Source organism: Schistocerca nitens, chromosome 2 (genome assembly GCF_023898315.1).
Source record: "Schistocerca nitens isolate TAMUIC-IGC-003100 chromosome 2, iqSchNite1.1, whole genome shotgun sequence".
Classification (NCBI taxonomy): Eukaryota; Metazoa; Arthropoda; class Insecta; order Orthoptera; family Acrididae; genus Schistocerca; species Schistocerca nitens.
In genome coordinates, this window is record NC_064615.1 from 342,123,324 (window position 1) to 342,145,635 (window position 22,312).

General features: G+C 41.9%; 1 protein-coding gene across 1 annotated transcript in view; it reads right to left on the bottom strand.

The window, feature by feature from the left end:
* Positions 1-12,691, bottom strand: part of LOC126236145 (uncharacterized) — a 59,723-nt gene extending 47,032 nt beyond the window's left edge. Inside the window, exon 1 of the mRNA XM_049945228.1 lies at positions 12,602-12,691. Within this exon, the coding sequence (XP_049801185.1) occupies positions 12,602-12,628 (27 nt within the window). The 5' untranslated portion in view covers positions 12,629-12,691. The remainder of the gene's footprint in view (positions 1-12,601) is intronic.
* Positions 12,692-22,312: the final 9,621 nt, after the last annotated feature.

The window sequence follows — 22,312 nt, forward strand, 5'->3', positions numbered from 1 at the left end:
TACCCTCCGCCACGCACCGTATGGTGGATTGCGGAGTATGTATGTAGATGTAGATGTCGCTAAGTGCTCTCATTCTCAAGTAGTGGGTGAACAGAGTCTGGGTAACGTGTGCGCCATGTGATGCACGGCCTCAAGACATGTACACAGTGTCTAACAGGAACATTTGTCTTACTGTGTTAAGCCTTTAACGTAAGATTAGTTGTCTTACTGGGTAGATTATAGCAATATTTTAAATTTTTAAATTAGGTCAGTATTTATATGAAATATTGAAAATCAAATTTTTGGTGGCCCTGAAAGCTGTTAGATAAGCAATTAGCCACTGGAATTGAGTACCGTTCACCGGGATAATCATTTAGTAATATAGATCCTAGTTTATGTCTTTAAGATGCATATGGAGTGTAGAAGAAAGACCATTTAGTATTGTGGTACAATGAAAATGTCTGTCATGAACTTGACACTGATTTGCAGAATCTACACTCCTATCCGAGGCCAAGAGCCGTTTTTTCCTTAGATTACCCTACGTCATCGTGACGTTAGGCCGTTAAAACTGCTGCCGACGGGTTAAAAATACCCGCCCGCCGCCTCCAGCTGATGAACCGTTAATCTCCGAACGGCTGGGGGTTATCCGGACGCGCTTCGTGGAGGGCGGAACGCACTTCCTACCCACTAATCGGCGCTGTGTCATTTTTACGTAACCGCCCGTTCCTCCGAACTGTCGTGAGATTATGTAAAGAAACTGGCTATCTCCCTGCAGCACCAGAATTATGTAACTTTGGCTGCATTAGTTATATAGGCAGTCAGTGTTCTAGCGCGGACTGGCAACAGCTGAATGACGCAATCACGAACATAGTTTACACGGATATCAGCGAAATACACGCAGGTCTATTAATCTGTCACAACGGGAGTCTTAAAGCAATATGATTTCACAATATCTATTGTCTTCCTTCTCAAGTGGTGTACGACGGAATGCATTTTCACGTAAGTCTATCTTTCCTAATTAGTACACTATAACTGTAAGGGGCAGTGAAATGAAAATGAGCCAAATGGAAAAAGTAGGTAAACTGTTTATTATTTCAAAAGTAATCCCCATGTAACTGTTAATACACTCAACCCACTGCGAGACAATATGGTCAGTGCCTTCAGGGACAAACATTTGTGGTTGACTACGGAACTCTGATTGCAACCAGGCGTACACCTCTTCGTCTGAAGCCAATCGACGACCATGAATGTCTTTCTTCAGGACTCTAAAAATATGAAAATCGCATGGAGAGATGGACTGTATGAAGGAAGTGTAGGCGAAACTTCTACAGCGTACTCGGAACAACCATGGCAACCTGAGGGACCCGAAGAAAAACATTCGTGGCCGTCGATTTGGTTCAGACGGAGAGCTGCTTGCCTGGATACAATCATGGTTCCATAGGCAACAACAAACATTTTTTCATGAAGGCTCTGATCGTCTTGTTTCACAATGGGATAAATGTATCAACAGTTATGTGACGATTACTTTTGACTGCCGCTTGTATCACACCAGTCTATTTATTCAAGGAATAGCTTAGAAACCTGGCGTCGTCTGGGCGTTTATTTATATCCGAGCTCGAGATTTCGTAAACGTAGAATTTGTTTTTGACTTATAAAGCTTCTTTTCTTAGTATGATTGGGGACATGAACAAAGAGCTTGTTTCCTTCACTAACGTGGGAGAAAGCCACAGAGAGTCGACCATGCGAAGAGTGTCTGACACTAAAGACCACGCCTGCAAGACCCGACGTCTGACCTTGTGTATTGTTTGTGGTAATGGCATAACATAAGCTCACGGGGAATTGTACAGGTTTAAAGTGAAATGGTAAACTGTTGGGGGTAAGAGGGATTCGGAGCGTAAAAACTCACACGCCTGTGCCACTTCCCATCAAAATTTCCGTTTCTAAGATGTTATGTTGGAGAGAAGTAAGTCAGCGAAGCGTTCTGAGGAGCGAGACGCTCTTGATCAGAAGTAGATCAGGCCTTGCTTTCAGAAGTAGTTTCCAAAGAGCAAATTAAAGCCTGAGGGTGTTGAGCCACAGTAAATCTCGCTTCACAATCTTTATTAGATTATTGAGACCGCATAGTCCTTAGTCTTTTAGCTGTTCTGGTATATTCAGCATGACACAACCATTTTCTAGGGAATTTTATTCATAAACAAAACGAAATGAAGATATAATGAGTACGCACCCAAACTACAAAGCAGTTTTGATAAATTCGTTTTTCGTAGCAAAAAATATAAATAAAATCTATCGAAACAAACAAAGCAATGTCGTTCAGCTTTTAACATACAAACCGAAATCAGTAAATTCGTATATCCTAGCCAAGAAAATTCCCTGTTTGTTTGTATTCATAAAGATAAAATTGTGGTCCTTAATCCAGTCGCTGACGTAAACTTCCGAAAAAAACATCTGTTGGTGAGTTAAAAACACTAAAAACATTTTAATTCTGTCATCGACGTAAACTTCCGAAAAAACGTCTGTCACTGACTTAAAAAACACTAATAACGTCATCTATTGGTTCTTTTCTGTACTACAAAACTAACTGCCCAATCTGTTGGTTCTCTGGTGTACTATGCTATGGTGATCAAACTTCCAAACTATTAAGAAGAGGAAACGACTTTAGGTACAATTTTATTTACGATATCTTTTTTTCTGTCTTCTGGTTTTGATAAAATAAAGCCTTTGTTTTGTTCCAAGCTAAGCTATGGAAACCCCACGAAAATTTGTCATGCAGTTTTGGAGATTAGCGTGTTCTAACAGACAAACAAACAGACAGATATGAAGGTTTAAGGTAAAACTTTAAATCACAATATCTGTTTTTTCCGTGATCTGATTTGGATGAAATAAAGTCTATATGTTGCCCTAGGCTAGGATCAAGTTACCTGTGAATATCCCATGAAAATTCGTCTAGTAGTTTTGGAGATTAGCGCGTTCAAACAGGTAGACAGACGCTATGGTTTTACAAAAATGTTCAAATGTGTGTGAAATCTTATGGGACTTAACTGCTAAGGTCATCAGTCCCTAAGCTTACACACTACTTAACCTAAATTATCCTAAGGACAAACACATACACCCATGCCCGAGGGAGGACTCGAACCTCCGCCGGGACCAGTCGCACAGTCCAAGACTGCAGCGCCATTGACTGCTCGGCTAATCCAGGGCGGCGATGGTTTTACCGTTTTATTATTAGATTATCTGCGGATACCTTTTCTGTGTAAACCCTCCTTCGACCGATTCTTGTTTATTGCTTGTCAGTCTGGGATCCATACAAGGTGAGATTAACGGAGTAGATATGTGAGATAACAAAGAAGGATGGCGCGTTTCGCCTGTAGTTCGTTTTGTGAGCGCGAGAGCCTTGCAAGGTCACTCATGGTACTCATAAGGCAGACGCACATTCCAAGACGAATCAGACAAAATATTACTTTCTCCCACATGCATCTCATGAAATGTCCACGGTGATAAAACTAGAAACATTCACATTCAGACCAACTGTCATTTCCTATGCGTAACACTCACGGAAGGGAGGAAATGGTGGTCGTACACGAAGCATCCTCCAGCACAAACCTTAAGATGGCTTATAGGATATAGGTATAGATGATATAGCTGTGCTTCTGATCGCGGCTGCCAAATTACAAACCATTTTGCTTTTCATTGCCATTTTAAATGGAACTTTGTAATAGCCTTTCCTTGGCGCTTACATTTCTTTATATGGATCGCCATACAGTCTTGTTTCAGACGAGTCATACTTTGCATTCCAAATCATCACGTTTCTCTGCTTTGAATTTGAAGATTTTGCATTTCATGAGATCCGACACAGTAAATATTTCTTAACTGAATTCCTTTCCTTGTTTTGCTATCTTTCAAATACGAGAGGCGTTGAAGAAAAAATGCAACACGTTTTTTTTTTCCCTGAAAGCAGGTTAGTTTTATTCGGGATTCCAGTATCCGATATTATTCCCCAATCTTTTGGCTACAAAACCTTGTTTTTCAATATAATCTCCGTTCAAAGCTATGGCCTTACGCATCCTTACTGGAAGGGCTTGTATGCTTATATGTAGCGGCATCAATAACCTCCCTATCATTCACATACTGCTTCTCACGGACTGTATCCTTCACTGGTGCACGCAGATCGAAGTCGGGAGGAGCTCTTTATGGTCTTCGGTTAGGTGGCTAGGAACCCACACTCCTTTGAGTAAACCAACTGGTGGACGAGAGTGTCAGCACCGTCAACAGAGACGCCCAGTCGTGCAACGAGGTGTTTGATTGTGACCCGTCGATCACCTCGAATGAGAGTGTCGGCACGTTCCAACAATGCAGAAGGCACAGCTGTCTGTGGCCGGCCGGCACGCAGGAGATCCGACAGGTTTGTGCGGCCTTGTTGCGATGAAGACAGACGCTTCGCCCAACGACTCACCGAGCTTTTGTTCACTGCCAGGTCTCCGTAGACATTCTGCAAGCACCCATCAATATCTGCGATGCTCTGATTTTCCTCCAAAAGAAAGTTTGCTTGGAACGCACCTCCCTTACAAACGCCATTTTGAAATCTACGTAGCACCGTCACCTATTGGATCTTCATGAAACTATAGGGGCTGAAGCGGAAATATTCCACGATGTCCTACAACAAATTCTCCAGATTTCAACCGAAACTGGCCGAGAAAAAAATGAGTTGCATTACTTACTGAATGCCCCGCGTACACCTACATTTGACTGCCTAGATATTTTGTTTTCTCTCTGTCCTGGCAATATCTGCCCTTTTCATCTGAAAATTTAAGTCAGGGGTTAGTCACCTAGGTCAACGAATGCCAAAGTTGTTGCTTGCATTTAAATGATAAAGGATAATCGACCTTTTAGCATCTTTGTAAGTAACAAAATTGATCAAATTACGCTATTAACTTCCTGTAAATCTTAACCTTTGGTTGGTTGAGGTTTGAGTCTTTTCAGTTTGTTTCAGATTTTACTTTATTTTTTATTTAAAAGTGTTGTGAGTCTTAAGTCTTATATCCTGGCTGTGGAGGCGCAAATCTTTTATGAGACTACTGCGCAAACAATAGTTAGTTGATGGGCTGACATTTGTCCTAAGTTGCGAGTAGTTTCAGTTGGATTTTCATGCCATGAGTTTCATTTTATAGTTCGATGTTCCTGACTACTTTCATTCTGGGTCTCAAACAATTTTAAAAATTATTTAAATGTTGTTGTTGTTGTGGTCTTCAGTCCTGAGACTGGTTTGATGCAGCTCTCCATGCTACTCTATCCTGTGCAAGCTTCTTCATCTCCCAGTACCTACTGCAACCTACATCCTTCTGAATCTGCTTAGTGTATTCATCTCTTGGTCTCCCTCTACGATTTTTACCCTCCACGCTGCCCTCCAATGCTAAATTTGTGATCCCTTGATGCCTCAAAACATGTCCTACCAACCGATCCCTAGTCAAGTTGTGCCACAAACTTCTCTTCTCCCCAATCCTCTTCAATACCTCCTCATTAGTTACGTGATCTACCCACCTTATCTTCAGCATTCTTCTGTAGCACCACATTTCGAAAGCTTCTATTCTCTTCTTGTCCAAACTGGTTATCGTCCATGTTTCACTTCCATACATGGCTACACTCCATACAAATACTTTCAGAAACGTCTTCCTGACACTTAAATCTATACTCGATGTTAACAAATTTCTCTTCTTCAGAAACGATTTCCTTGCCATTGCCAGTCTACATTTTATATCCTCTCTACTTCGACCATCATCAGTTATTTTACTCCCTAAATAGCAAGACTCCTTTACTACTTTAAGTGTCTCATTTCCTAATCTAATCCCCTCAGCATCACCCGATTTAATTTGATTACATTCCATATCCTCGTTTTGCTTTTGTTGATGTTCATCTTATATCCTCCTTTCAAGACTCTGTCCATTCCGTTCAACTGCTCTTCCAAGTCCTTTGCTGTCTCTGACAGAATTACAATGTCATCGGCGAACCTCAAAGTTTTTACTTCTTCTCCATGAATTTTAATACCTACTTCAAAATTTTCTTTTGTTTCCTTTTGCTGCTTGCTCAATATACAGATTGAATAACATCGGGGAAAGGCTACAACCCTGTCTCACTCCTTTCCCAACCACTGCTTCCCTTTCATGCCCCTCGACTCTTATAACTGCCATCTGGTTTCTGTACAAATTGTAAATAGCCTTTCGCTCCCTGTATTTTACCCCTGCCACCTTCAGAATTTGAAAGAGAGTATTCCAGTTCACGTTGTCAAAAGCTTTCTCTAAGTCTACAAATGCTAGAAACGTAGGTTTGCCTTTTCTTAATCTTTCTCCTAAGATAAGTCGTAAGGTTAGTATTGCCTCACGTGTTCCAACATTTCTACGGAATCCAAACTGATCTTCCCCGAGGTCCGCTTCTACCAGTTTTTCCATTCGTCTGTAAAGAATTCGCGTTAGTATTTTGCAGCTGTGACTTATTAAACTGATAGTTCGGTAATTTTCACATCTGTCAACACCTGCTTTCTTTGGTATTGGAATCATTATATTCTTCTTGAAGTCTGTGGGTATTTCGCCTGTCTCATACATCTTGCTCACCACATGGTAGAGTTTTGTCATGACTGGCTCTCCCAAGGCCATCAGTAGTTCTAATGGAATGTTGTCTACTCCCGGGGCCTTGTTTCGACTCAGGTCTTTCAGTGCTCTGTCAAACTCTTCACGCACTATCTTATCTCCCATTTCATCTTCATCTACATCCTCTTCCATTTCCATAATATTGTCCTCAAGTACATCGCCCTTGTATAAACCCTCTATATACTCCTTCCACCTTTCTGCCTTCCCTTCTTTGCTTAGAACTGGGTTGCCATCTGAGCTCTTGATATTCATACAAGTGGTTCTCTTCTCTCCAAAGGTCTCTTTAATTTTCCTGTAGGCAGTATCTATTTTACCCCTAGTGAGACAAGCCTCTACATCCTTACATTTGTCCTCTAGCCATCCCTGCTTAAACATTTTGCACTTTCTGTCGATCTCATTTTTGAGACGTTTGTATTCCTTTTTGCCTGCTTCATTTACTGCATTTTTATATTTTCTCCTTTCATCAATTAAATTCAATATTTCTTCTGTTACCCAAGGATTTCTATTAGCCCTCGTCTTTTTACCTACTTGATCCTCTGCTGCCTTCACTACTTCATCCCTCAGAGCTACCCATTCTTCTTCTACTGTATTTCTTTCCCCCATTCCTGTCAACTGTTCCCTTATGCTCTCCCTGAAACTCTGTACAACCTCTGGTTCTTTCAGTTTATCCAGGTCCCATCTCCTTAAATTCCCACCTTTTTGCAGTTTCTTCAGTTTTAATCTACAGTTCATAACCAATAGATTGTGATCAGAGTCCACATCTGCCCCTGGAAATGTCTTACAATTTAAAACCTGGTTCCTAAATCTCTGTCTTACCATTATATAATCTATCTGATACCTATTAGTATCTCCAGGATTCTTCCAGGTATACAACCTTCTTTTATGATTCTTGAACCAAGTGTTAGCTATGATTAAGTTATGCTCTGTGCAAAATTCTACCAGGCGGCTTCCTCTTTCATTTCTTCCCCCCAATCCATATTCACCTACTATGTTTCCTTCTCTCCCTTTTCCTACTGACGAATTCCAGTCACCCATGACTATTAAATTTTCGTCTCCCTTCACTACCTGAATAATTTCTTTTATCTCGTCATACATTTCATCAATTTCTTCATCATCTGCAGAGCTAGTTGGCATATAAACTTGTACTGCTGTAGTAGGCATGGGCTTTGTGTCTATCTTGGCCACAATAATGCGTTCACTATGCTGTTTGTAGTAGCTAACCCGCACTCCTATTTTTTTTATTCATTATTAAACCTACTCCTGCATTACCCCTATTTGATTTTGTATTTATAACCCTGTAATCACCTGACCAAAAGTCTTGTTCCTCCTGCCACTGAACTTCACTAATTCCCACTATATCTAACTTTAACCTATCCATTTCCCTTTTTAAATTTTCTAACCTACCTGCCCGATTAAGGGATCTGACATTCCACGCTCCGATCCGTAGAATGCCAGTTTTCTTTCTCCTGATAACGACGTCCTCTTGAGTAGTCCCCGCCCGGAGATCCGAATGGGGGACTATTTTACCTCCGGAATATTTTACCCAAGAGGACGCCATCATCATTTAATCATATAGTAAAGCTGCATGTCCTCGGGAAAAATTACGGCTGTAGTTTCCCCTTGCTTTCAGCCGTTCGCAGTACCAGCACAGCAAGACCGTTTTGGTTAATGTTACAAGGCCAGATCAGTCAATCATCCAGACTGTTGCCCCTGCAACTACTGAAAAGGCTGCTGCCCCTCTTCAGGAACCACATGTTTGTCTGGCCTCTCAACAGATACCCCTCCGTTGTGGTTGCACCTACGGTACGGCCATCTGCATCGCTGAGGCACGCAAGCCTCCCCACCAACGGCAAGGTCCATGGTTCATGGGGGAGATTATTTAAATATGATATTATTATTTAAATATGATATTATAATTCTCTTTCAGGTTATAAAAATACGTTAATTAGTAAAAGTTTCCGCTAAAACTTAGTGCAGCAGATAAACGTATGGCTTACAAATGAACGGCCTCTGTGTCAGAATGCGTTGCTATTTATTCAAGTTTCGAAAAATATTTGGACCGAACATTACGCCAAAAAGTAAGTAAATCATTTCCTTACAAAACGAACGGCACTATGACAACTATGATGTTTCAGCTTGTGTAATATTAATTTTATGTGTCTTCCGAATCGATGACTGCAGTCCTTCAAACTGCATTGGAGATCAGAATTCCCCTTTCCCGTACCTCAACGGACGCTACATTTTCCGAGTCATAGGTATATCTACGCCCTATGTGTAAAATATGTAAAACTGGACCGTGAAGCACTCTCGTAAGTAGAGTCGTACAGCATTGTTCGCTGGACGGCCCTAATTGTGAATTTTTTTGTTCTTCAGGCAACTTGCAAATTTCTATCCGAAACGCGAGTGTTGTGTGTTAAGTGTATGTACTGAATAAGTGGAATGTATTATTGATGATGGTGAGAGGGAGGGAGGAGAGATTCACAGTACCGCTACGTAGACTCCTCTCTTGGAATATCACTGAAGGGATCTGCCGACCTTTATGTCCCTAGACGACAGGCAGATCACTGTCAGAAGTGACATATGTCACTTTTCCACTGTGTGTGACACGCCATTCATTATATTTATAAAACCTGTTCCGCTGTTGTCTAAAAAATTGTATAAATTCTGCACTCGCACAGTATGTCTGAAAAATTTGAATAATGAAAGAGATAGAGAGAGAGTGAGTGTTTCACAATTCATGTTACACACTCCTAGAGATTGTAGAAGGAAGTTGTAGATCAAGTTTACTCTTCGGAAACCACTGGAAACGAACAGTTCGAATGTTATAAGCGAAAACCGTTCTGATACCTCTATCAGTAGATACATGTACTGGTATTGTTGTTGCTAAGATTGTAGGGTAGACAACATTCAGAGGTGGTAGCATGGACAAAAACATATGGAAAATATGTCCAGTGAACGTGAGCTCTAAACTGTATACCTGTATACTTATTCATCTTCTGTACTGAGAAACGAATCTCCTCTATTCAACAAGTGCTCATAGCTCTTAAGGTAGAGTTTACTATACTTTTTCTGTTTTGATCCTTATTACCACATCTGAAAGTTGCCTGTCCTACAATCGGACACAACAGTACTAGTACGTGTATTCCACAGCCCTTACCTCAAACTGATGAATTTATCCTTTTCCATTATCATAGAAACTCTGTAACGTCACCATGGAATCACCCTGTAGTCACATACATTTACAGGTGCCTGCGCCTATAACTTTGACAGTCTGTAGCGTCGTTGGATGACGTTTCCGGACATAGGTTCCTATGTAAAATTTGACCTACAAGTCTCCTCTACAACATCTAAAAATGTATAACACGAATTGTGATACACGCATACACACACACACGCACACACACACACAAACACACACACACAGTAGAGACAACATCTCAAACCCGAAGGTGGTTTGAAGAAACCGAATTGGTCAAAACTTTAGAAATATATGCAATCCAGTCCATTCGTATGTTGCGTATGCGTAAATAATTTTAGGTGACGTTGCCAGTCTCATTCGCCCCATCTTATGGAACTTTTTTTTGTGGGATCGGCGGTTACTCATTAGAGACAATCTATTATTACATTTTTACGAACATTTATATTTCTTAAAATTTATTATTTCATTTGTCTTTCTGTTACTTAATCATTTTCAACTTATCTACGCCTAAACGAATTATATACCGGTGAGTTTAAATTGAATCTTGATCTTTTGATCTTTAGGAAGCGAAAAACGTACAAGCTCCACAAAATTGATAGTCACTTTTAAGTAGAATTCTTTCACATTAATTTGCAAGATCTATCTGAATGAATAACCCTCTTCGCTAGTTTTTCGTTGGTTTCTACAAATATACACTATAATCGATTAAAATACATATACGAAATTTTTTAAACAACCGATAAGGCGTTCGGCATCGCTACAACAATTTGAAGCTTTCTGTCTCAGGCAGTCATTTCACGAAACTTCTGCCTCAGATGAAGAAGCTTCGTAACCAATAGCAGGCTTGTCCATTAAGCGTGGCAGTCCTTCTTGACCCTTACGGCATATGTAGTCTTCATGTCAAAGGTCACTTTTTCAACAGATGCATTATTCTTCCCTCGTCTTCATTCTTGCTATGTAACTTCTTAAATTCTGAAAATCATTATGTGACGCTCCTTAGAACTACTGTGTATTATTCCGAATTATTCGTACACACAGCGCAGAAAAAAGTTTGGCGTGCTTGCAAACACATAGTACTTTTGTTTCACGTGCTACCACGTCCACTGCAGAGAAAAAAATGTAGTCTCTTAACTGTCCACAGATTGTTAGGAAAATATTACCTGTTTACTATCTGATGAGCAAGGATAGACACAGCTATCTGTGATTCTTTCGAGATCATGATGGGTGCCATAATTCTTTTTAGGTCGGAGGTCTATGATGGCTGACATAATTCTTTTAGGTCCGTTATACAACTTTATCTTCGATGCTAATTCATGTGCTACGTTTATTTAGAAATCTTTATTTAGAAATTTTCAGATAACATTTACGATTAAGCTTAGCTCAAAAATCTTTTGCACATCAAAGAAAAGTGACGGAATGGAATTCAGGAAATACCAGAATACTAGATCGTGAAACCAGTAATAGATGAAAGCTCTATGAGGCGCACAATATCACCTGAATAAATATTTGCAAATGCATACACAATATTTAAACGCGCAAATAAATGAAAAGATTTCTTGAATAAAATAATAACAAGTGCTAATTTTTTTGGTGATTATCGATTTTGATTGGTTTAACATGGCATCCTGAAATATATGCAGAAATAGTAATAGTAAAATGAAATTATATTTCTCTAAGTTTTAGCCTCTAAGCATTTTTTTAAATAAACTGAAACCAGTAACAATAAACATTTTTATAATTCAGATCAGGCACATAATAAATACCAGATGATCAAAAAGTCAGTATAAATTTGAAAACTGAATAAATCACCGAATAATGTAGATAGAGAGGTACAAATTGACACACATGCTTAGAATGACATGAGGTTTTATTAGAACCAAAAAAATACAAACATTCAAAAAATGTCCGACAGATGGCGCTTCATCAGATCAGAATAGCAATAATTAGCATAACAAAATAAGACAAAGCAAAGATGATGTTCTTTACAGGAAATGCTCAATATATCCACCATCATTCCTCAACAATAGCTGTAGTCGAGGAATAATCTTGCGAACAGCACTGTAAAGCATGTCCGGAGTTATGGTGAGGCATTGGCGTCGGATGTTGTCTTTCAGCATCCCTAGAGATGTCCGTCGATCACGATACACTTGCGACTTCAGGTAACCCCAAAGCCAATAATCGCAAGGCCTGAGGTCTGGGGACCTGGGAGGCCAAGTATGACGAAAGTGGCGGCTGAGCACACGATCATCACCAAACGAAGCACGCAAGAGATCTTTCACGCATCTAGCAATATGAGGTGATTTTTTTTTGTTCTAATAAAACCCCATGTCATTCTAAGCGTGTGTGTCAATTTTTACCTCTCTATCTACATTATTCCGTGGTTTATTAAGTTTTCAAATTTATACTGACTTTTTGATCACCCGGTATTTTGTTGCAACAGGGGGTGACCACAGTGCTTTCCTAAGCTCAATGTCTTTTCCATCAAAACATATATTTTTCTGTGACGAACAGATCCTACAAACTGCCCATCAAGCTTATACTTCGGTTGATATAACTCTTAACTGTCCATATCATCTCAAACGCTGTGCATTGCTTGCTTCCATCCCCACTGTACATATACAAACACATTTGCTGTGAACTCATATACTGGCGAAAGTAGTGTTCAGAAGTTTTAACGCAGATGTGAAAGACTCTTTGCAGTACTTGCATCTATCCCCACAGCACTGTGTTGGCACGTGAAGACACTGCGGTCACGACCGAGGTTAAGAAGCGCGGGGCCTACCTGCACGTATCGCGTCGCTCGCTCCATCGTGTGCGATGTGGCTGCGGTGGTTTCTGCGCCGCGTGCGGCGTCGTCCTCGGGACAGCGGATTGAACGCCGTGCGGCCGCGGGAGGCCGCGTTTTATCGGCGCCGGCAGCCCGGTCGCGGGCCAATCTCGATGCGCGAGTCCCCACCACGCCGGTCAGAAGCACGTGCTCGGGGGCGCACACCTCGGACCGAGGCAGAGGCGGTCACCCTGAGACCCTGCTCTGCTCGCTGCCTTCCGTCACGTACTCCGCAGCTGAGCTACATAACGCGCGCAACACTTCTGGAAGGCTAGGCGACCCGTAACGTACAGCATTACTGGTTAGGCCTCTCATTCCAGTCACCACACATCCCTAAGAAGCATTGTTCAAATCTTACGAGGGGAACTCTCCATAAGTCGCTCTCTGACACAGACGAAACTTCTCTGGATGAAAGTAGGAATAAAACAAAGGAACACCTACACTACTGCCCATTAAAATTGCTACACCACGAAGATGACGTGCTACAGACGCGAAATTTAACCGACACGAAGAAGATGCTGTGATATACAAATGATTAGCTTTCAGAGCATTCACACAACGTTGGCGCCGGTGGCGACACATACAACGTGCTGACATGAGGAACGTTTCCAACCGATTTCTTATACACAAACAGCAGTTGAACGGCGTTGCCTGGTGAGACGTTGTTGTGATGCCTCGTGTAAGGAGGAGAAATGCGTACCATCACGTTTCCGACTTTGATAAAGGTCGGATTGTAGCCTTTCGCGATTGCGGTTTATCGTATCGCGACATTGCTGCCCGCGTTGGTCGAGATACTATGACTGTTAGCAGAATATGGAATCGGTGGGTTCAGGAGGGTAATACGGAACGCCGTGCTGGATCCCAACGGCCTCATATCACTAGCAGTCGAGATGACAGGCATGACTGTAAGGGATCGTGCAGCCACGTCTCGATCTCTGAGTCAACACATGATGACGTTTGCAAAACAACAACCATATGCACGAACGGTTCGACGACGTTTACAGCAGCATGGACTATCAGCTCGGAGATCGTGGCTGCGGTTACCCTTGACGATGCATCACAGACAGGAGCGCCTGCGATGGTGTACTCAACGACGAACCTGGGTGCGCGAATGGCAAAACGTCATTTTTTCGGATGAATCCAGGTTCTGTTTACAGCATCATGATTGTCGCATCCGTGTTTGGCGACGTCGTGGTGAACGCACACTGGAAGCGTGTATTCGTCATCGACATACTGGCGTATCACCCGGCGTGATGGTATGGGGTGCCATTGGTTACACGTCTCGGTCACCTATTGTTCGCATTGACGGCACTTTGAACAGTGGACGTTACATTTCTGATGTGTTACGACCCGTAGTTCTATCCTTCATTCGATCCCTGTGAAACCCTACATTTCAGCAGGATAATTCACGACCGCATGTTGCAGGTCCTTTCTGGATATAGAAAATGTTCGAAGCTGCCCTGGCCAGCACATTCTCCAGATCTCTCACCAACTGAAAACGTCTGGTCAATGGTGGCCGAGCAACTGGCTCGTCACAATACGCCAGTCGCTACTCTTGACGAACTGTGTTATCGTGTTGAAGCTGCATGGGCAGCTGTACATGTACACGCCATCCAAGCTCTGTTTGTCTCAGTGCCCAGGTGTATCGAGGCCGTTATTACGGCCAGAGGTGGTTGTTCTGGGTACTGATTTCTCAGGATCTATGCACCCAAATTGCGTGAAAATGTAATCACATGTCATTCTGGTATAATATATTTGTCCAATGAATACCCGTTTATCATCTGCATTTCTTCTTGGTGTAGCAATTTTAATGGCCAGTAGTGTATTTTGGCGTCGTTACCAACGCTCAACAGTTTCAGAGAAAATGATATTTAAAATTTCGACCCGAATTTATCAGCTTCGTCGCAGATTCTTCAAGCAACCGACTCAGTAGCGAAGGACTGAGACCGTAATTACGAATTTCTGTGCCACGTATTCAAATCCAATCTTATGTCTTTTTTCCTTTGTCTTCGGTTGTTGTGAAGAACGCGACATCAATAGTTACTGTGACACCATCAAATACAATTGTGTTACTGACGATGAAGTAACTATTAAAACAGATTTTATCATCAGAAACCCTTATATAGCTTTATATTATCAACAGTAACTGGAAATGAAAAACATAAAAATTCTAGTATTATACCCATTACTCGGTGCAAATGTTTCTGGCTGGCTCCGTTGCTGTCACCCCTCTACTGAACTCAAACAGAAGAATCCGTCCGGAATGTCCCGATTTCTCCATTTTCTAGCATCCACAGTTCCACTCACTATCTCCAGATTACAAAATGACGACATCTAAACTTAGATCGCAACAGTGCGCTACAAATAAAAAATGATTATCGATAAATAAACCAATAGCAACCGGAATACCAACATGCAAACCAGAACGCTACGAACTTCCACACCAACCTAAAAATTCCGCTAAAGCGTGTACCGATCTGTCGACCCTGCAACGTATTCTTTTGCCGACATATTAAGAATTACATAAGTGCTCTGTGCCCAGCAAAGGGAAAGCGCAAGTGGAAGCGATCCAATTAAAATACAAGGCTTGATCCATGAGCTGCAAGCTCTATCTTTCAAGGAAATTCCCTGATATGTGTACTGGTCGGTCGCCAAATTATCGCCAGATCGAGAGATTTTTCAGCAGCATTAACGAGGTTGCTTTTCCTAATAATATTCACACTAGAAAGTGTGGTATATGTGCCTTCGCACGTTGTTCGCAGTGCTCCGAATTTTTATGCTTAGAACGTTTTTGTGGCAGGTATCGCCAAGGAAAAATGAAAAAATTGGAATACTGGAATTTATATGTTTTTCATTTTCAATTACTGTGAACGATATAAGATGACATAAGTAACCTCATAATTCAATCTATTTTTAATAAACTTTGAAAAACTTATTTTGTCAATAATTCCATAATGTCAGAAAACATATAGATGTCACATATTTCCGCAAGAAGCAAAAAATACACAAAGATGAACATAGGATTTGAACAAACTGTATAAACATGTGAGACTGTGCTTTACCATGACCAGATGTTTTCAGTGAACTCCCTTTACATCGAGGTAGGTGAGGGCACCACGGACAACAAAGGGTCTTTGCTATGTTTTTGAAAGATAACATCATGTAGAGCTCTAATATAAAGCACAAGTACAGCATTAATTAATCAGAAATGTAACGACTATTATTGTAATTACAGGCTGTTAGAACCGCAGGTGATGGTGTTGTTTCACCAGTATCACACCAAACGTTGTGCCTGTATAATAATGATGAGTCTGGCAACTATCGTGCTCCCCTGAGCTTCTGCAAATGGGTTCGTCCATCGCGATGCTAAATGCAGAACTGGAATCAGCTGAAAATACACCTGTGTCAAGTTTTTGTATGTCCATCCTCGTGACTGGAGGTCTGGGGGACTTCGGCCCTTCACTTATGCAACAAAATGAAACACCTACAGCCGTCTTTATGATGTCATTTATTGTATGGTTACCAGTTTCGGTGCTTCAGTGCACCATCTTCAGGCCTTAGCTGATGTCGAGAGGATTAACACCATCTGCATACACGATGTATCAGAGGCCATCTAAACTGGTTTCCTCAGATTACCTGTAACCGCAATGTTGTCTCTCCAACCATCAACTTATATGGCCAAATATAGGTATTATTTAAAAAAAACTCTATGTTTCAAGAATACAAAATTATACACCAATTACAAAACCATTAACAATCTACAACGATTATTGAGATACATACCATTTAAATCAGAACCGTTTTCGCAATAAGGAATCTACAAAATTAACTGTGAAGAATGCCCAAAATCTTATATTGGACAAACAGGAAGAAGCGTTAGTACACGATTTAAAGGACACACGACAATATGCGACAATAACCCATTCAAATTTGCTGCACACTTAAAAGACACCAACAACAAAATACCTAATATAGATGGATCACTTCAAATATTATATAAGTTAGAGAAAGGAAAAATTATGGATATAAAACTGAAATTTACATCCATCCAAAAGATCAGTCAGAAAAAGTTTTAAATGAGTGAAAAGACCTGCGAAATGGGAAATTACTAAACAACTTTTTAGCAGCTATACGACGAAGCATTACGGAACCATATCGCTACACTCATTAATTAATATAACTGTAATGCGAAACATCACGCAACCATAAAGCAGTTTTTCCTCGAGTCTCGTAGTTTTCAGTACTGTTTCATTAGAGTACTGATAGATTTTATATGTAGGATCTTTGTACCAACTATTCAAAAATGAGGTGCTCCCACAGTAAAAGAACAAATATTTGCAAGTTATTGTAAAGAAATTACGTAGAGTCATATTTACACCAATGATGAACCATAGTTAAACATAATTTAGAACAAAAGAATATGCAGGCTGATTAATAAATTTCTCTAAAATAATTATAATCTTCCAAGTGTTATGTACGTTAAAATACAGGTTTTATATATTAGGGCCTTCCACAGCTGCTCGAAATGAACGTGCCCCTAAAATAGCGTAAGTCCGCAGCTCGTGGTCGTGCGGTAGCGTTCTCGCTTCCCACGCCCGGGGTCCCGGGTTCGATTCCCGGCGGGGTCAGGGATTTTCTCTGCCTCGTGATGACTGGGTGTTGTGTGCTGTCCTTAGGTTAGTTAGGTTTAAGTAGTTCTAAGTTCTAGGAGACTGATGACCATAGATGTTAAGTCTCATAGTGCTCAGAGCCATTTGAACCATTTTGAAAATAGCGTAAAACATCTCGCATTTGTTTTGTGAGCATAACATGGAGTCATGGGAGCAACGACATACATGGCATAATTTACTACTAAAAAATCATCCATAAAGTAAGTTATAATGCTCCTAGTATCTCTACAGATATGACTTGTTACTACATCAAAATCACAAGTGTCACTAACGTATTCAATGTACCTAACGCTTCCGTTTAGGATACCTGAAAAAGGCCTAAAGCCGAAATTGTACAATAGTACATGAAATAAAGACAATGAATGGGCAGCTGAAGGCCTCACGAACTCTTTCAAAAAATTCATCGCAGCTCCAGACTGTATCACACTGAGAATTATAGCTTCGACAAATTATTAGTTGATCGTTGGAGAGACAACATTGCGGTTACAAGTAATCTGCGAAAACTAGTTATAGATATTCGTCTCTGATACATCGTGTATACGGATGGTGTCAACCCTCTTGGCATCAGTTAAGGCCTGAAGACGGTGCACTGAAGCACCGAAACTGGTAGCCATACAGTAAATGACATCATAAGGACGGCTGTAGGTGTTTCATTTTCTTACATCCTGTGTCAAGTGTTACCTCTGCACGCACCACTGTCGGCGCTTCTCTCTCTGCAGCAGCGTCAGCGTCGATGGAAGCCGCAATGTTGGCCGCCATTCCGACAGTTCGTGGTGCTCCAGGCGTCGTTGGACTGTCCGTGTTGGTACCGGTGTCGCTGCAAACCAGCCTATTTCGTGACTGAATGTACGTGACACTGCTGCACTGTCCTGTGTGCCCATCTGAACAATCTGCCTGTCCTCTAGGACGATAGTCGTGTGGCGCTGCTGAGATGCTGTATAGAGCGCAGACCTCCTGAACCCATCAATTCTACACACATCAAAAAAAGTTTTGCATCACCCCGGTTCCCAGAACTCCTAAAGATAGATGTTGACTGTGGATATTATATCACAGACACAGTGCCTTTGACTGTTCAGAGATGTCACTAAACCCGCCTAAAGATGTAAAGAACCATGCATGAGCAATGCTTATTAGACGTAGGGGGGCTGACAGCCGATCAGTTCCAAACCAGGAAGGAGCTACACGGCTCATGTTGTCGGTAGTTCAACCATGCCTAGACGGTCTGTACCGCGATTCGATCGCATCCGCATTGTTACTTTGTGCCAGGAAGTAGCGGTTCCGGACTGAAGCGCCTAGAACCACTCGGCCACAGCGGCTGGCTTTGTTACATTCCCAGTATGAGTACAATAGAGATGCTGTGGTAAAGGCTGCGGCAGTATTTTGAGGTGTCAGGCGTCTCGCGAGTCACATCACAGGACTCAGTGGTTTCCGGGGACCTTTCAAAGCTACGATAAAGAACCTGGTTACGCTACACAGCTTTCACCTGTAAAATCCGCTGCGAACTATACAGTTGCATGAATGAGGGTAACGAGCACAGACAGAGTGTTTCAAAGTCTGTGCGCATACTTCTAAGCGAAGATGGATATTTAAATAAGCGAATTAGGAACTTCAGTTTTGCACGACCTGCTGCCCTTCACGCGGAGCAAACGACTGGATGATAGGCAACACACATTGCATACCAACACCGCAGAGTGCTTACGTCATGCTGCCTATCAGGGGCATAGCCAGTCTTAAACGACGCCTAACGTCCCCAAACATTGTGTCTCTAACGAAAGTTGTTCCCAATGACATTCTCTAACATTCCCAGACATATGTCGCAAAGGCTCTGAAACACCTTCTATAGGCAACAACCATGAGCAGAAGATGTAATGCGTAAAAACTGTCTGCTATAAAGTGACACTAGCGGAGAGAAAAATATCGCCATCTGTCTTAATAGCAAACTGTGGACACTGCGGTAATTCACTAATTTTATCAGCGTTAATGAGAAGAACATAGGCTTGTTCTGGTGTTTGAAGATTAATAAACTAAGTCAAGGGAAACCGTGTTTTATTACATTCTTGTCATCAATAGTTATTAATTTTGTGTGGCAATTATGTACAGGAACGTCACTAGCAACAGACACACACTTTCATCATTTGCCAATCGTGAACTGTTTGTCACTTCGAAAGATTCGACTCTCTTCAAATTAAACGTAGTACACTGAGGTGACAAAAGTCTTGGCATACCGATAAGCACATGTATATAGTATATATGTAGGTGGTATCGCGTACAGAATGAATAAAAGGTCAGAGCATTGACGGAGCTGTCATTTATACACGGGTAATTCATGTGAAAACGTTTCCGACGTGATTATGTCCGCACGATGGGAATTAACAGATTTATGCATGGGATATTTCATTTCGGAAAGCTTTAGGGAATTCAATATTCTTAGATTCACAGTGTCAAGAGTGTGCCGAGAATACCAAATTTCAGGCATGACCTCTCACCGCGGACAACACAGTGGCTTCCGGCCTTCACATAACGACCGAGAGCAACGATGCTAACAGACAAGTAACACTGCGTGAAATAACCGCAGAAATCAATGTGGGATGTACGACCAACTTATCCGTTAGAACAGTGTGGTGAGATCTGGCGTTAATGAGCTATGGCAGCAGACGACCAACGCCGGTGACTTTGGTAACAGCACGACATTGACTACTGCGGCTCTCCTGGTCATGACCATATCGGTTGGACCCTAGACGACTGGAAAACCGTAGTCTGGTCGGATGAGCCCCGATTTCGGTTGGTGAGAGGTTATAGTAGGGTTAGAGTATGGCGCACACACCACGAAGCCATGGGCCCAAGTTGTCAACGAGGCACTGTTTACATGGAGTGGACTCGGTCCTCTGGTTCAACTGAACCGCCGGCCGCGGTGGTCTCGCGGTTCTAGGCGCTCAGTCGGGAACTGCGCGACTGCTACGGTCGCAGGTTCGAATCCTACCTCGGGCATGGATGTGTGTGATGTCCTTAGGTTAGTTAGGTTTAAGTAGTTCTAAGTTCTAGGGGACTGATGACCACAGATGCTAAGTCCCATAGTGCTCAGAGCCATTCAACTGAACCGGCCGTTGACTGGAAATGGTTATGTTCCGCTGCTTGGAGACTAGTTGGAGTCGTTCATAAACTTAATGTTCCCAAACAACGATGGAATTTTTACAGATAATAATGCGCCAAGTCACCGGTGAAACGTCCTCTTTTTGAACAATTATACACGACTGTGCTTAAGCTGAAATACAATATTTTTTAGCGCAACGCAATCTGACTTTCAAAATTCCCTACAAAAGAATGGCCCTGAGTAACATTAAACTATACCTTTCACAAATCACTTACCTCACAAAAATCTTCATTACTCGAACTACTGCAATAAAGCGAGCGCCACTACTGTCAGCTAAATAAAAGATTCAAACTACTGAAGGCACTAACTATTGATAGGCATAGTTAGCAAATGAAAGATTTTGATAGAGAACAACCAATGTATTTACCTCAATAGTCATAACATATATAGCAGTTCATGACAAATTTCAAAACTCCGCCATCTCTCTCCCCACATCCACCTCTGCTGGCGGCTCACCTCCAACTGCGCAACGCTACGCGCTGTTCACAGCCAGCTGCCTAACACTACAATGGCGAGTATTACAACAATGCAAAGCAGCCACAGACTGCACACAGCACAGCCAGTGATTTTTATACAGAGGTGGCGTTACCAATAAAAAAACCTAAACAGCCTACTTACACCGGGCCACAATTGCCGTGATTGGTCGAGTTAATGATTCGGCCAACTTTGTTCTAGTAGTTTACTTGTTGTAGTAAAGGAGAACGCAACGTTCATAAAAATAAACGATATATAAATAGATGGATCCTGTGAAATCGGTACACAAAATTTGTGGGTACTCACTGCCTCAAAGAATAGCACTAGCAATTTATCGGCTACGCCAACACAACAATGCAGGCTGCCAGATTGTGATTACCAAGGTAGTAGCTAATGAGTGTGCAGACATCGATGTATGACTGCTTGAAGTTGTCTCTACCGAAAGCACTACATTTGCCACTAAGCGCACCAATGAGGCTTTTATAGTTTCTGAACAATGGAAACCGATGCAACAGCACGCGAGTCACCAGTTCAGCCAGCAGGAGATCGCGTCGAACCGTCGAGGCAGACAGGTCCTCGTTTGTTACAGTGCTGTAGCGCTGAGCCAACGGTGCGGGCGAAGCTGTGTGACCATGCGGACAAGAAGTACATCTACATCTACGTACACGTTCTGTACGGTGTACATGAAAACATGTCCCAATAGACGTGAACCATCTCAGCAATTATTTATCAACCTCTTTAACTAGTTACGTGAATGTTGTAGTGTAACATCTAGACAACGTTACAGAAGGAAACAATGGCGACAAAAGAGAGCGAGATTAATGTTCTTACTGCTGTTGCAGTTAACTCCCGCGCGATCGGACGAGGAAGCGGGATAAGTCAGGCAAGTGCCCAAGTGCCCACACTTTCACCGTCCACGTAGGTTCTATCCCTATCATATCTCTCTCCATCAAGAGCTGCATGGAAAATATTTGCGGTAGAATTTTTAGCTGATTCAACCCGTATAAGCGAATCTACTCAAGTTCAGCCTTAGCCTCGCGCAGCGCTCAAATTATGGCGCCAACTTCTGAACACTGATCATGATTTACAGATTTCCTGCTGAATACTCTCCAGTACCTCCAGGTAATTTCTCCTGTTGACGGACTAGTAACTGCGCACGTAACTTGTTACCAAAGAGACTGAAAATTCCAAGCTTACGGTACAGCAGTAATGAATTCCATTTACCTGCACAACTTTCAAAAGCTGCTAATTTATGTTGTTTAAAATGGCGTCTCCCGGCGTCATATCAGGCATGGAATCGTTGCACAGAGTTCTGTCGCACCCGTTCTAATATCCCTGGTGTCATCTGATAAGTGTCGCAGACAGCGAGAA